A 15,816-nucleotide genomic window follows, 5' to 3' on the forward strand; every position below is an offset into this window, starting at 1 on the left:
AAATTATATTTGGGGCGGCTTAGAGACAACTCTAGCTCGCACTCAACTTAAGCACACAAATACGCAGACGAATGGAATTTTTTTTTTAAATGATGTCTATTAAAAATATATATATACTATGTTCATGAATAATAACAATATATATATATATATACCATACATTCATACACACACATATATATATATATATATATATATATATGTATACAACAAACAAACCAAACAACAAAAAATGTCTTGTCTCCGGACTAACGCCGGATCCGTATGGAACAGTCTTACGGTGACGGTGTTAGATGGAGCTCGAAAAAATTGCAGTACTGGTGTCCAGCAAGTATAGCTCTTGATCCGGAAGACGGAGCCGTTCCAGAATTTGATCGCTCTCAACAGTCCACTGATAAAGAAAAATGTGATAATTCAGACACAATATGTGGGTGTATATGCGATATAACCAGCAAATATAATATTTGCGCTGGATGCGAGTTCTCACGAGCAGCCACCAGACGTTTCACCTCTCACGGCGCTAAAACAGCACACTCACGTATCGACAATGTAATAAAATATACACTAGCAGCACTAATGGCCTGCTTAAATAAAATCACAAACAACTATACAATTTGAACTACAAGATATATACATTGGATGGCAGAAAAATTCAATATCAAATACATTTACAACAGTTAACAACAAAACTGAACTTGACGTTAACCACTGCATATCGGGCTAAGTTTCCCCATAGCTAGCATAAAGCACAACGTGGTCGGTACATATTTTAGAACTCGGAAATAAAACAACTCTACTAAGTAATAATAATAAAATAACAAAGACATTTTCTTACCTGATAAAGAAAAATGTGATAATTCAGACACAATATGTGGGTGTATATGCGATATAACCAGCAAATATAATATTTGCGCTGGATGCGAGTTCTCACGAGCAGCCACCAGACGTTTCACCTCTCACGGCGCTAAAACAGCACACTCACGTATCGACAATGTAATAAAATATACACTAGCAGCACTAATGGCCTGCTTAAATAAAATCACAAACAACTATACAATTTGAACTACAAGATATATACATTGGATGGCAGAAAAATTCAATATCAAATACATTTACAACAGTTAACAACAAAACTGAACTTGACGTTAACCACTGCATATCGGGCTAAGTTTCCCCATAGCTAGCATAAAGCACAACGTGGTCGGTACATATTTTAGAACTCGGAAATAAAACAACTCTACTAAGTAATAATAATAAAATAACAAAGACATTTTCTTACCTGATAAAGAAAAATGTGATAATTCAGACACAATATGTGGGTGTATATGCGATATAACCAGCAAATATAATATTTGCGCTGGATGCGAGTTCTCACGAGCAGCCACCAGACGTTTCACCTCTCACGGCGCTAAAACAGCACACTCACGTGACCTAGAGGGGGTGCTGCATTACAACTCTAGACCCACAATTACAGGTAAGCGGCAATTAGTTGAGAAACGTGCCTGAAATGCCAAACTAAAAGAATTTTTTTTTTTTCTTGAATAAAACAAATAGCAACAAGAAATAATTAATTAAATACACCACTTTGTGGGTGGGTTACAACTACACACTGTTACTCATGCAGGATCCTATATTACTTGCAAGAGATTAACGAGAGAAGGCTTACTTATTGATTTGTTGAACACTCTGGAAAGCCTTGAGTACTTCACTGCAATTTAGGTAGTGAAGGTTTTTATTAGTCTCTGTATCTTTTTCTTTAGTACACTTGTTACACACCTGGAATCTTCTTGTGTATGTGTGTGTTCAAATGTAATCATTAGAGCTTACAGAAATAAACATTGTATTATATATATATAAAATCAATCTCTGTTTTACCCCATCTTGAAAAACATTCCATATAACTGAACATTAGATATGGAAATAGCTAAGACTGGCACAATACGGAATGAGAATTACAGCTCTGGGCATGACTTTATTTACTATTTACTGTATGTTAGTGTGATGCTAGATTTCAGCAAATGTTTTGCTTGTTACAATTCACCAAAAATACATCTGTTTTACATGCAAAGTTATTCAAACATCTGTGCATGAAAATACATCTAAAGTACAAACATATTCTGTTTACTCCACCAATATACCTGGCCATGCAAAAGTCTAGGACAGGTCCCACTTATAACATAGACCATAATCAATTAGTTAGTACCTCATTAAAGGAGTGTTCATCTATCTGCAAAATGTACATTACATACTGCAACATCATACAGCATATATTAAGCTAATACTGTGCCATTACACTTATTAGCAATACAGTACAAAAGTAATTCTGTGAATCATAGCTTTTTCTTTTTTAAAAACAACCATTTAAGACTCTTCATTGAAAAGTCACATTGCGCATACCAAACAAAAAGACTATAGATCCTTGTTCCATGTGCATGTGATAAATTACATTCTGCACAGTTACCTCAGGATATGTCAACAGAAAATAACAATCATAGAACAATATATATCTATAGTCACCATGACAACAGTTATCATGATAGAAGCAAACAGAGCAGAGCTCCTAGGCGTGTTAAACCTGATGTGATTCACTAAAATCTGTGCTCCTTATTTAAAAGGACTTCTGAGTTTAAGGATTTAGCTTTCTGCTCATTCAAAATGTTAAAAACGTTTGACTTTCTTCCTCTCTCTTTCATTTAGAGTGCAGGCACAGTAAGAAATGCACAAACATCTCCATCTTCAAGTAGAATCCATGTTGGGCTTTATTTTGGTCTGGAGGTCTGGCTGGCAGCTCTCAGGTGATCGGGAGGTTCTTCACAAACTCTCTTAGTCTCTTGCGGATATTGGAAGGTTGGGAAGCAGCGCAGTCCAGCAGCGCCGGACCCATGTGGACATGAAGGGCTTGGCATAGGTGGACAGTGGCCCCGTCACGCTTCCACCCCTCCCGTGGACCGTACCACTGTTGCTGGAGGTCCCCAGGAGCTACCAGAGCAGAGGCAGCACCTTCTGCTCAACCAGTTGTGGCTTGCGGGGGTAGAGTTCCCTAACCAGCTCTATAAAAAGAACATTTAAAAGGAACAATGATCAATAAATCAACCCTGGACAGCACTGGGTTATTACAGAAGCATTTTCTTAACCTAGAAAGATTTCATTCAATTAAAGTGACAATATTTGGTAACTATGGTAACTCTCTGGAATGATTATTATCAATATTATAAATATTATTAATTAATATAGGAATTATAGTATTTCTGGTAAATCTTTTATCTTTTTTATCTCTGGCATCTCTTAGCATATCAGTGGAATGACTTTCTGAAAGAATAGTTTTTTGATAAATGTATTTGAAATTCAAGCCGGTTCATTTTGAACCATGCTCTGTCCTTTAACTACTGGGTCTGGGACTACACTGTGCATGCCCTACTGTAAATACAATGTGTGGTGCCACACACTGCCCTGTACTCGAGTATTTGTTTACAATATATGTCTACCATCACAGTTTAGATGGGTTTTTATTGCAGTCTGTTTCACCTAAAAGTTTTGTGAATAAGTTTGTTTAGTGAGTAAACATGGGGCATAGTGGATGGGATAAAAAATCCTCATCATGTATCCAAACATGAATCGCTACCTTGGATTTCAGAGTGTGGACAGTGTCCCTGATGGTTGCCAGGTCTTTGGCAGGGATGTACTTTTCCACCATCTTATCAAAGTCATGGTGGGAGGACAGGAACAGCAGGATACGCCGGCCCAAGCGCCTGAGACGAGGAACAGACCCCAAAACAGGAGAGAACCGTGAGTGAGGGACCCGTAACTCGCAGCACACCAACCATTTATCTTACCAGGGCACAATTTTACAAGGCTGTCTGTGTCTAGAAGACACAATAGTGCTTCTATTACTCTACAATTTAGCAGCATTTGCTGACTTCAGAGTATCAGACTAGGAGACTAAAAGAATCAGCAAAAGATTACTATCTGGGAAACTGAATAAGCTTTGTAGAATTCTCGTTCTGATCCCAGTACTAACCTGGTTTCTTGTGAAGAGTCCTGTGCCAACTTGGAGACTGACAGGAATAATTCGCGGTGTGACGTCTTTCGCCCCAGACAATAACTGGCCAGCACCAATCTTCTCTACCAAAGTAGCCAAGTGCAGAGCAGTACACTTTCTTACTGCAGCATTCAGACTTTTAAGGAAAACAGAAGGAAAAAAATTAGGGCATTCAAAAAAAGGTAATAGGTAATAACTATTAATCCATCCAATCAATGTATACAGTACAACTTTTAGCTTCTATAAAGAAACTTAATACCCTTATGTATGATCTAAGTGCAAAATAAAATGATCATATTCTATTCGATTGCTTAGTTTGCACCAGTTAGTGTACATCCTGTATTTTTTAAACAGAAAATGTTTGTATGTCCTCTGTGAGCTAGCTAACTAGCCTATTTTTTAAGCATTGTGAAGGGCAGTTTGGATCAGCAGAGCGGAGATGGAACGCAATAAAAATAATATATAAGAGGATAAATAACTAAAAATATTGATATAGGCCAGGGCAATATTTTGAAAGAACAATGAAGAGGTAAAAACAGCAGCAAAAAACAGCAGCCAAAATTAGTGCTGTGTTAGCTTCTTGTGACTGTTGTTGCTATCTGAAAGCCACAGTTTAAAGCTCACTGCAGGCTAACTGACCAGAGTCCTCCAGCGAGAAGGGCGTTCATGCTCCGAATGGGGGTGCAGTTCTGCACCGTGCTGTCCAGAGCTGTGTCCACGTCCTGCCTGATGAAGCCATTGGACTCCGCTGCTTTGTGGAGGAGGACCTTAGCTGTAACCTCCACTTCCTGGTCCATCCCTTTCTGCAGGTTGGAGTACAACTCCCTCAAGGACACCACCGCCATGCGGGACACGCCAGAGCGCAGGTTCAGCACCTGCAGGAAAGACGACGTTCAAGCTCGTTTTAGTCACATCCAACACTGCCACCGCTATCGTAATAAGTATAATCCTCCACTGCAATGTGTTATGTAGGCGGAAATACCTTAATCACTAATTACAGTTAGATAAACCATCTGAATTTCAATTAGATAATGTTTTTATCAAAAAGGAATTTCAAAGTACTATGCTAAATCTGACTTGACTTTGTCAGCAACATCACCTGTAATGTGTACATGCTGATGGCATGTTTGTATTCTGTCTATCCACTGATGTTTGCACTGGACATACATGGACATCAGTGGGTTGTGCCTCTTCGGTAATGGTAGACCTTGATCTGATTGTTCTCGTCCAGGCCGAGCTGGACCAGCCCATTGGTGGGTGGGGCAGCTGGGTAGCGTGTGAAGAGAGGCCTGGGCAGAGGTTCAGGAGAGTACAAGGGTGCAAGAGAGTGTGTGTGAAAATATGATGCATTCTGTTCCCGTACTGGTTTGTGTGTGATACGTACATGTGTATAAGCTGAGGGGGAGAGAGAGATTGTGAAAGGATACACATTTGGGTCTTTGCGTTGTGATTCCAGCCACCTTTTGTTGTCTTCAATCAGTCTCTGCAGCCTCTGGCCATCTAGCTCAGAGGAGTGACTACACACCCACACACACACACACACATAATGGAAAAGCACTGTATGAGTTCATCAATTTTCCTTTCAAATTCAACAGCAGCACTGACCCTGTGAGTGAGAGTGAGAGATTGTGAGCGAGCCTGCACTGGTGTGCAAGTGTGTGTAGTCACCTTGCTGGAGTGTATCCACAATATGCTCTGGTAGCCCTCATGGGATAGCGGGCACTGGTATCCATGGAAACTCCTAAAATCAGAGCAGTCTTAATACAGGTAGTGCGATTTAGATTTCTGAAACTAATTTGACACAGCAGGTATCTACACTGCACCACACTTGCACTGGAAAAGATCGGCATTATCCAAGCACAGAAAATCAATGGAGGTCATCAACTATGCAAAAAAGGCTATAAATCCAGCAGTGACTGGTTTGTGCTTGAGGGAGAGGCAGAAGTTTCTATTTGTATTTAAGGTTTTACGAGTGATGAAGAAATGAAGCATTAGTGAAAATCACTGCAGCCCACTGAGGTGACCACTGCTCATCACTGCTAATGTTTGGGGTGTGTCTGTCTCTACGTACCAGGGAAGAGTTTGCTCCAGTGGGAGTTCAAATGAAGGTCAGACCCATGTGTTTTTGGGACAGAACAGTGTAAGAAACTGTTCTGATTGGCCAATGAAGAGGAGGCGGGACTTGGTGTCCATGCCCAGGACGGGGCAGGAGGGAAGGAGGAGGACGGAGGTGGCTGAGGGAGGGGCTGGACGGTCCTCCCAGTGAGAGATCCCAGTGCACCCAGCACTGTGTTCAGCTGGCCAGAGATCTGCTGCAGGGACTCTGCTAACTGCTGCACTTTCACTGGCACTGCATGTGCTGAAACAGAGAGGAAGACCAGGGTTTGGGTGTATTACTGCTAGAGAGATAAAAACATCAGACAACTATGAACCAACAAGACCAGAGTGGACTCTAGAGCTGCTTACAGTTGTGGGCAAATTTTTAGTTTTCACAGTTTGCATCCTCAGTTTATTTTTTTAAGAAACTTTTGTCAAATGTTTATGTGATATAATGAAGTACAATTATTAACTGCTAAACTGCAGTTAAATTTTTAAAATTAAAATTACTAAACTGCTCCTGAATCGTTGGGAGAAGTTGTTCTGGAAGGATGTTTTGATACCTTCCCTTATTCATGGCTGTGCTTTGCTTAGGCAACATTGGGAGTGACCCCACACTTTGATGGTGTGAGGAGGCTCATAGCAGCCTCCTCTGTAGGAGACACTCCTGTAGGAGATGCTCCCTGAAGCCTCCTTCATGCAACTGAAGCACTCTCCCCAAAGTCCTTAGTGACTGGATAAATGGTTGATTTGGGTGCATCGTACAAGGCCACACTGTCCTTGCCTGTGAAACCCTTTTGATGCAATGATGACTGAACGTGTTTCCTTGGAGGTGACCATAGTTAATAGGAGAAAACGTAAAAGCACCACTACCCTTTTAAAGCAACCAGTCTTCTCTTCTAATCATCATGACAGATTGATGTCAAGCTGTCTTATCCTCATTAACTTTTTTCTCCTGAACTAACGAGATCAACACTGAAATTATCTTATGCCTCTTTGTAGGGCTGAAATGGAGAAGCTGGAATGCAGTAATTTTTGTGAGAAAATCATTTTCATGACAGGGAATGACTTTGCAATTAATTGCAATTCATCTGATCACTCTTCACAATCTAGAATCAATACACATTGCCACCATAAAAAAACTGTGGTAGTAAACTTTGTGAAAACCAAAATTAGTGCCTTCTCAAAATGTCTGCCCGTGTGTGTGTTTTGTGCATGCACATGGAGTGTGTCTCTCACTCGTCTCCTCTTGGCCATACTCGTCTCTGCTCGTCTCTGAGTCTCTGACATCAAATGAGACTCTCCGATCTCCCACCAGCCGCTCGCCTTCATCACATGACAGCTGAGAAAAACATTGTAAAGCCCAGGTAGGTATTAATGTGGGTTTGTACGTAAGTGTGTGGGTGCAGGCATACGTGTGTGTGTGTGTGTGTGTGTGTGTGTTACCTCCTCTGCCAGTGAGGTCTCCAGCTGGCCGAGTCTCTCCTCCTTCTTTCTCAGGAGCGTGTGGTCCTTCTGGACCGTCTCCCTCAGCTTCTCCAGCTCACTCACCTCCTACAGCACAGCGGAGCAGAACATCTAATAGGAACTACACTCATGCTTCCTACTGTCTCCTATCTGACCTGGCTACATGGCTGTAGGCACTGCAAGACCTAATGTGCTTAGACCCACCACGGCACTGAAACCGTCTAAAGTAGTTAACAATCTCTTAATATTCTCAGATAAAGAGGTCTGAGGTCAATCACTGTCCTGGTTCAAATCCTACCTGAACGATCGTTACCAATTTGTACTTGAAAATAATGAATGCTCATAAGGATCTGTATTGGGTCCCATGTTATTCTATTATATATGCTAGCAAGCATTTGTAGTCATGGTATTAGCTTCCATTGCTATGCAGATGATACTCAGTTATATATATCTTCTAATTTGGATGATGTCAATACTACTACCAAAACTGAGAACTGCATCCAAGAAATAAAGAACTGGATGGTGTCTAATTTTCTTCTTCTAAATTCTGATAAGACTGAGGTGTTACTTCTTGGATTGCAAGAAGCAATTGGTCAAATCTTCTTATTACACTAGATGGCTTTTCAGTAACACCTGAATCTCCTGCTAAAAGTTTAGGTGTCTCTAGTGATTTGGATCTTTCATTTTTCACACACATATGCAATGTCACTAATGCTGCCTTTGCAACTTCATGTAATATTGCCAAGCTGAGACATGTACGTTCGGTATCAGATGCAGAGAAACTGGTCCACAATCTCATCAAGATTGGACTACTGTAACTGTCTTTTAACTGGATGCTCTAAACAGTCCCTAAAGAAAGTCCAACTTGCTGCATTCCAACTTGAATCCAAGAGCCAGAGTCCTAACTAGGCCTTGAGAAGTCCATCACATTAGTCCTACTCTCTCAGCGTTGCACTGGCTCCTGGTTAAATATCAAACTGATTTTAAAATTCTTCTGTTGGCCTATAAAGCATTAAATAGTCCTCCACAATATCCGAGTGAACTCACTGCATACCATAATCCATCTCACCTGCTGCTCTCTCAAAGCGCAGGATTGCGCTCAGCTCCGAAAATGACAAGATTACAGCCGAAGGCAGAGTAATGTCTCAGTACCCTCATGCCTGTGGTCACCTCCAGGCCCCTCCCTTTAGTTATACTGCTAGGGATAAGCCTGCTGGAGCCACATGCTAAATCACTGGCACGTGTACTATATATATGGAAGTTTAATTTGATTTTACATATTTAACCTGCATTCTGTATCTTGACTACATGTTTCTACAAAGACAATTCCATAAAGCAGCTAGAAGATGCTCTGGGTTGCCAGTGGATGTGCTGATGCCGTGGATGCATGTGCCAATACGGCCAGCATCCTACCTGAGGCCCAGCATCCCTATTGGAGAGACTGTGACTGCTCAGATAGACACAGGACTATAAATATGAACTTAAAGTTGCTGGGCCAATGGAGCATGGCTTCCCTTTGGGGTCTTGGTCCTCCCAAGGTTTCTTCCTAATCCACCTAGGGAGTTTGTCTCTGCCACACTCGCCCCCGTCTTGCTCATTAGGGATCTGGACCCATGCGCTCGTGAAGCTGCTTTGTGACACCATGTTTTGTAAAAAGCGCTTTATAAATAAAACTGACTAGACTTGACGGACCTGGCAGAGAGGCTGAGCAGAACCTCTTGCAGCGGACCTCTGCGGGCTGGGGTGGGCCGTCCTTAGTGCTGCCTGTCTCGCTCTCAGGCAGCGGGTCTCTTTCTCCAAGAACCGTCGTGCTCTCTGCAGAGAGACACCTTCACACGAGATATACTCCCGCAAGCTAGAGAGAGAGAGAGAGAGGAGATTACAAACGAGTATATAAACATATGATAAATACATACAATCGGACAGCCTCCCTCCCCACCCACACACACACCCCCACATACTCGTCTATGCTGCTGTGGTTGTTGTGGGAGGTGGGCACAGGGGAGAGAGGAGGTTCCAGGTCCTCCACTCCGAGGGAGCCCTCCTTCTGTCTGCTCTTCTCCTTGCCCTCCTCCTGTTTCTTTCTCTCCAGGTTATCGTCTCCATGCTCTCTCTGCTCCACCTCGCTGACAGACACAAACCACACCAACACAGATCTGTACATTGTACACACTCTGTGTACCGTGCATTTGTGTCACCAGAGACCAGTACTGACTCGGTCAAAGCTAATGTGTGTGTGTGTGTGTGTGTGTGTTTGTCATTGTGAACTGTTATGCTAGGTTGTGTGTGTCCCCCCAGGGGTGTGTGTGTGTGTGTGTGTGTGTGTGTGTGTGTGTCATTGTGAACTATTATGCTAGGTTGTGTGTGTCCCCCAGGGGTGTGTGTGTGTGTGTGTGTGTGTGTGTGTGTGCCCGCACATGCGTATGCGTGTGTATATTATCTAAACCTCCAGCACATCGACAGAAGTTGGTATACGTATACATTACCCAAGTCTTCAGGATGTGTATTATAGCATGTTTGTGTGTATATGGGGGTGTGGGGGTGTGTGTGTGTGTGTGTGTGTGTGTGTATTACCTGAGCCTTCTGTGGAGTTCATCACATCTATCCTGTAGAAGCACTGTATTGCTCAGTAGCTTCTCTCTCTCCTCCATCATCCTTCTGCTCTCCTCCCTCTCCCTCCTCCTTCCCTCTCTCTCTTTTTCCAGCTCCTCCCTTTCTCTCCTCCTCTCATCTCTTAGTCTGTCCAGCTCCGCACGCAGACTGTCCCGTTCTCTCAGGACACGTGAGAGAGCCTGGGGGACACACAGACACACAACCTAGTATAACAGTTCACAATGACACACACACACACACACACACACACACACACACACACACACACACACACACACACACACACACACACACACACACCCCTGGGGGACACACACAACCTAGCATAACAGTTCACAATGACAAACACACACACACACACACACACACACACACACACACACACCTGGTCATACACTCTCAGATACACACACACACACACCTGGCCACACACTCTCAGATACACACGCGCACACACACACACATACACCTGGTCACACACACACTCACACGCACCTCTATCCCCTTCTCAACTTCATCTTCTTCCTCACTCAGCTGTTGTCTCCTCTTCTTCAAATCTGCAGCCTACAGACCAACAGTACGAACACACACAGATCATTTTATCAGGCAGCTGAGTGACTGGACTGAAGATACACACACATGCATGCACGCACACGCACACTCCAGACATGACCTATTCATTTTTTTCCTTCAAAACAGGTCATTGACTCAGTTAACTTCTCAGCACAAAGAACTGACTGACGAATGATTAGTAACTTATAAGTACAGCTATAAGGGCACCTAATACAATGGAGCTCAGTGTACCATTTGCACATACACGCTCAAAGTAGCTAAAGTACCTGAGTTTGGAGTAGCACACACACACCTACACACATTCAAATAAAGCAGCTAAAGTACCTGAGTTTGGAGTAGCACACACACACCTACACACACTCAAATAAAGCAGGTAAAGTACCTGAGCACGGAGTAGCACACACACACCTACACACACTCAAATAAAGCAGGTAAAGTACCTGAGCATGGAGTAGCACACCTACATACACACACACACCCACACACTCAAATAACGCAGGTAAAGTACCTGAGTTTGGAGTAGCACACCCACATACACACACACACACCCACACACACACTCAAATAAAGCAGGTAAAATACCTGAGTTTGGAGTAGCACACACACACACACACACACACACACACAACCACACACACACTCAAATAACGCAGGTAAAGTACCTGAGTTTGGAGTAGCACACCCACACACACACACCCACACACACTCAAATAACGCAGGTGAGCAGGTACCTGAGTTTGGAGTAGCAGTTCCTGAGTTTTGAGCTCTTTGGATTTCATGTCCAGTTGCTCCATCATCTTCTGCACTTCTAACTCCTAAACACACACACACAAGAAAAACAAACAAATACAAACAACTCTCACCGTCTTTATACACATAAACACCCGACTGGGTACGGCAGAAGAGGCATTTTTGCGTGTGCGTATCGTGTGGGTGTGGGATCTTACTTTCTGCTTGTGTATTTTGTGGGTGTCTTGGAGCTGAGAGTCGAGCTGTAATCTGAGCTGCTCCAGCTGGGATGTGTGTGAAGCCTGCATCCTCTCCTTCTCCTCCAGATGAGCCCTCAACAAGCGCTCCCTCTCCACGCTCTCCTGTACACACACCGTGTGATGAACACACATTGGCTCGGCCTCTTAGGTGATCACTGAGCTGTGAGTAAATGAATTCTCCCTGCCTTTAATTTATTTATTTAGTCTTTAATTTATTGCCATCACCTTAACTGAAACCAAAGGGTGTTTTATAGAACCCACATATGGTTCGTCTTTTCTGTATGAAGTGTGCATGACCCTCAGAGAGCCAGGGGCCTAGTGCACAATACAAATGAATGAGGTAATGGAAATGACATATATAGATGGATAGACAGATGGATGGATAAACAAGAGGATGTGTGGATGTATATGACTAACAGACGAATGGATAAATGGATGGATGGACGGAAAGGAAGAAGACAAAAAGAAACACTGAAAGAAAAACACTGGCGCATGACCTCAAATAAACCCTAACCTCAAATAAACTTTGAGGTCCCCTCACTTATACCACTGCTATAGTGTTTGTAGAGAAAGACAGACAGACAGACAGAGAGAGGGAGGGAGGGAGAGACATATAGGAAGAGAGGCAGTGTGAGTGTTAATGAGTACCTGCAAGGGTGGGTCAGGGCTGTGGTCTCTTAATAACGGAGCGAGATCTTGGCGTTCTGGTTCGGATCTCTCCTCCACAGGAGCACTGCCACTGACGTCACTGTCCTGCTCATACACAGACAAACACACCAACACATGCAAACACATATGCATGAACATGCATGTACAGACATTCACAAGATCATAATGTGTGTGTGTGTGTGTGTGTGTGTGTGTGTGTGTGTGTGTTTGTGAAAGGTAGAGCAAGGTGCTACAGTAACACCAAGATCACGTGAGCACACACAGTGATGTTAGTGGCGCTGTATAAATGTGTGTGAAAAGCTGGGAACATAATGTGTGAGTGAGGGAGAGTGAAGAACATCGTGGCCACCTCATACTGCAGTCCCCCTTTCAGGACGTCCAGGTCCACGTGTAGGTTCTGCAACAGGTCTGATGACTCTAGCAGACTCTACGTACACACAAACACACACCGCAACACGGATACAGAAAATCATTCCTCATACTTTACTGCACTGTAAAGACTACAAAGGTGACAGTGAGCTAAAAATCAGAGCATTATATTCTAGCGGGTGTTTTCACCTCATGGACAGACGCCTTCTTCTGCTCTTCCTCCTCCTCCTCTTCATCCACCTCCAGATCTGAATTAAATATGGGCGGAGCCAGACTCTCCAGCTGTCGTCCTCTTAGCGAATGCAAATTTGCTCCGGATACATCCTAAGATACAGATCATCATACGCTCTACACCTCTGCCATGAACTCAGACCTCCATCACTTCAAAGTCAATTTGGTAAAAGCTAAACTTTGCAGAGGAGTGACGTGTTCTTTTACTTCCAGTGACGTATGTAGGGTTTGTTCTTACACCACCTTATAAAAGTATACAATGAGGTTTCATTCCCCTACTAGAGGATATAGACTGTACATGTTCACCCCTACTAGAGGATATAGACAGTACATTTACCCCTAGTGAGGACTTTAAAGGATGAAGGTCTGTGAAGTTGCCCAGGGAACCTCGCAGTCCTGGAACTGAAAGGTCACACATTCCTCTCAGTGGAGCCAGAGGAGCCAGCAGCTGAGAGACAGTGATAGAGTGAGTGAGTGAGTGTGTGTGTGTGAGTGAGAGAGAGAGAGAGAGAGCTTTAGCAGAATGGCACACACAAATTAGCTTTCTTTTTCCTTTCTGCTCAACTTTAGGCGACTGCTATCCTAAATCTTTTGATATACTTCGATGAGCAAATAATTGTTCAATTCATTTCAGTGTTATTAGAAACACAGCAGTCAAGAATGTGTAGAATGGAAGAGAAAGTGTGACAAATATAACTGCTGTGTGACAAAATACATTTTAGGGTACACAGATCCAAACTCACTCTTGGGGCCTTCAGTCCCTCTGGTTCCTTCTTTTTTTTCTCCTTCTTCTCTTTCTTCTTCTTCTTCTTCTCCTTGTTCTTTCTGGTTCCTGTGGAGGCGGAGCCTGAGATGGCAGAGGCAGTCCGGCCGTGGTGAGCACGCTCCCGCTCCTGGGCCACTAGTTGGCGGTAGTGCTCATCACAGGGATGGTCCCAGGTGGACTGGCCCGTGGAGAAGTTGAAGTAATAAACTTCTCCAGTCACATCCTGACTGGAGTAGGAAAGGGAGACAAGCTCATCAGATAAACACACATAAAAACACATGACATGTAGACAAGCCTAGGTTCTCCAGCACAGGACTGTCCACAAAGGTGTCAACAGGACAACATCTGAAACACTGAGTGGTGCTCTTGGTCTCATTGCTCAGATTAATAGTGCCAGAAGGCAAGTCTACAAGCAAATCTGCTGCATAGAGTGATGAAATATTAATTATATACTTTGCAATTGTTAGTTTCGGGGACAACTAACATTAAATATCTCCTGGATCTTGTCTTTGTGTGTTTTATCTATAAAGGTACTGACTCATATAAATACACCACTGTTACACCTGACAATAAGGTTATAACATACTTTCCCCCAAACCATTTGAATACAGAATCCAAAAATGATTTCATATGTTAAAATGTGTCTGATCTTTCATGTCACATCAAACTCCCCAACTTCAAAAACAATCCTCTTCTGCCTGTTATATTTTCTCTTGCCCAATCTTATTTCCCAGTCAAATTATTCAGTCTTCTCCAGACTTGCAGTTCCATGGTCTTTAAAAAAAAAGTTGGGCTGTCTAATTTGCTCATCTAATCACCTAGGTCATAAGTGATTTAATGCCCACTTCTTGCAAGCTTCCAGAGAGTCCGTGTGACATTATGACACTCACAATAAAGTCCTGATGCATCCTACTTCTATAAATGGTACTTAAAATTATAACTGAGTTATAGGGGACAAAGGGCCTTGGTACGTCAGGTAATCAAGAACCTGAATGAACGAGCCAGCATGAATGAGACGTAGAGTTCTTGGAATGGAAGCCATTCCTCAATTAAGGGCACATTAGAGTATGCTTGGATTTTTCTAAAAGGAACCAACACTCACACCAACGCTCACTGCTCTGTGTGTAAGGATAAGAAAACTGTTTCATTATGGGTGACTGTATGAGAATGAGCTTGTCCTACCAGGGTTTCCATTCAGGAGGTAGTGGGGCTACAGCCACCTCTCTGGCCAGCCATAGGAGCTCTGGCTCCCTCTCAGGGTCAATGCCAATTTGTCTGGCAAAATCATGGATATCTGAGGAGCAATACAGATAAGAAGAATATACCGACAAGAAGTATGATATTTTCAAATCAAGACAAAATCCCACAAATTCAAATATTTAAGTCCATAATGCATGGAGATTGATTCTATGTTATAAAGTGTAGCTATAGCTTGGACGAACATACAGGAGTCCAAACTGGAACTGTGTTGTTAATATTATAATTTTTATATATTATAATATTATTATATATTATTAAGTTATTATGTCAGTGTTATAATTTAGTTTTTAAATGATGGAACTGTTGTAGCTTGTAGACTTTATCAATGGTGGATATTAAATTATACCATTTCAGTAACATATATTAAAGTTCAGGGCCGGAGTGGGCCACTTTTTCAGCCCGGGAGTTTCATGCCCAAATCCGGCCCAAAATTATTTTTCCATCCCAATCGGCCCAAACTAGAGATTGACATGAGCCGGCCCATCGAGAATCCTCCGGAATCTCCCGATTAGCCACTCCGGCTCTGGTAAAGTTTTATCCGGGGTCCTAAACTGTAACAGGTAGTATGCGACAGCTAATGTACCTTGTTCAGATGGGATATAATTCTCATCGCAATCCTCTTCCAGGATCAACTGCTCTCCAACTGGTCCCCGAAGGGCATCTGCTGTCATGTTGAATGAACATTAAGAAAAAGATTATGTACTATACGAATAACAGTGCAGTAGACAGATCACCTCGCCATA

At 42.7% G+C, this 15,816-nt stretch overlaps 2 protein-coding genes across 2 annotated transcripts; both read right to left on the reverse strand.

The window, feature by feature from the left end:
* Window positions 1-2,551: 2,551 nt before the first annotated feature.
* Window positions 2,552-4,950, reverse strand: LOC143526113 (TOG array regulator of axonemal microtubules protein 1-like). The gene is made up of 4 exons (XM_077020771.1): window positions 4,679-4,950; window positions 4,019-4,175; window positions 3,623-3,749; window positions 2,552-3,050 (listed from the first exon to the last, which is right to left on the reverse strand). The coding sequence occupies exons 1-3, from the start codon at window positions 4,882-4,884 to the stop codon at window positions 3,705-3,707; spliced, it is 408 nt and encodes a 135-aa protein (XP_076876886.1). The 5' UTR covers window positions 4,885-4,950; the 3' UTR covers window positions 2,552-3,050; window positions 3,623-3,704.
* Window positions 4,951-5,086: 136 nt separating this feature from the next.
* LOC143526220 (uncharacterized) lies at window positions 5,087-15,744 on the reverse strand. Its single transcript, XM_077020865.1, has 19 exons — window positions 15,657-15,744; window positions 14,996-15,107; window positions 13,791-14,040; window positions 13,385-13,495; window positions 13,006-13,140; window positions 12,797-12,874; window positions 12,427-12,531; window positions 11,737-11,880; window positions 11,521-11,604; window positions 10,712-10,780; window positions 10,178-10,395; window positions 9,565-9,729; window positions 9,296-9,458; window positions 7,583-7,690; window positions 7,376-7,478; window positions 6,111-6,398; window positions 5,708-5,780; window positions 5,467-5,556; window positions 5,087-5,328 (listed from the first exon to the last, which is right to left on the reverse strand). The coding sequence occupies exons 1-19, from the start codon at window positions 15,742-15,744 to the stop codon at window positions 5,214-5,216; spliced, it is 2,499 nt and encodes an 832-aa protein (XP_076876980.1). The 3' UTR covers window positions 5,087-5,213.
* Window positions 15,745-15,816: the final 72 nt, after the last annotated feature.

Source organism: Brachyhypopomus gauderio, chromosome 10 (assembly GCF_052324685.1).
Source record: "Brachyhypopomus gauderio isolate BG-103 chromosome 10, BGAUD_0.2, whole genome shotgun sequence".
NCBI lineage: Eukaryota > Metazoa > Chordata > Actinopteri > Gymnotiformes > Hypopomidae > Brachyhypopomus > Brachyhypopomus gauderio.

What these genes read in the sequence shown, in the direction of transcription:
- LOC143526113 (XM_077020771.1), bottom strand. Translation starts at nt 4,884, where the DNA reads ATGGCGGTGGTGTCCTTGAGGGAGTTGTACTCCAACCTGCAGAAAGGG. An exon ending in CTTCTCGCTGGAGGACTCTG is followed by an intron (nt 4,176 to 4,678) that starts GTCAGTTAGCCT and finishes TTTCCTTAAAAG; the next exon opens with TCTGAATGCTGCAGTAAGAA. An exon ending in GACTCTTCACAAGAAACCAG is followed by an intron (nt 3,750 to 4,018) that starts GTTAGTACTGGG and finishes TCCTCGTCTCAG; the next exon opens with GCGCTTGGGCCGGCGTATCC.
- LOC143526220 (XM_077020865.1), bottom strand. Translation starts at nt 15,744, where the DNA reads ATGACAGCAGATGCCCTTCGGGGACCAGTTGGAGAGCAGTTGATCCTG. An exon ending in CTTTAAAGTCCTCACTAGGG is followed by an intron (nt 13,141 to 13,384) that starts GTAAATGTACTG and finishes TCTGTATCTTAG; the next exon opens with GATGTATCCGGAGCAAATTT. An exon ending in GTATGGCCAAGAGGAGACGA is followed by an intron (nt 6,399 to 7,375) that starts GTGAGAGACACA and finishes TCTCTGTTTCAG; the next exon opens with CACATGCAGTGCCAGTGAAA.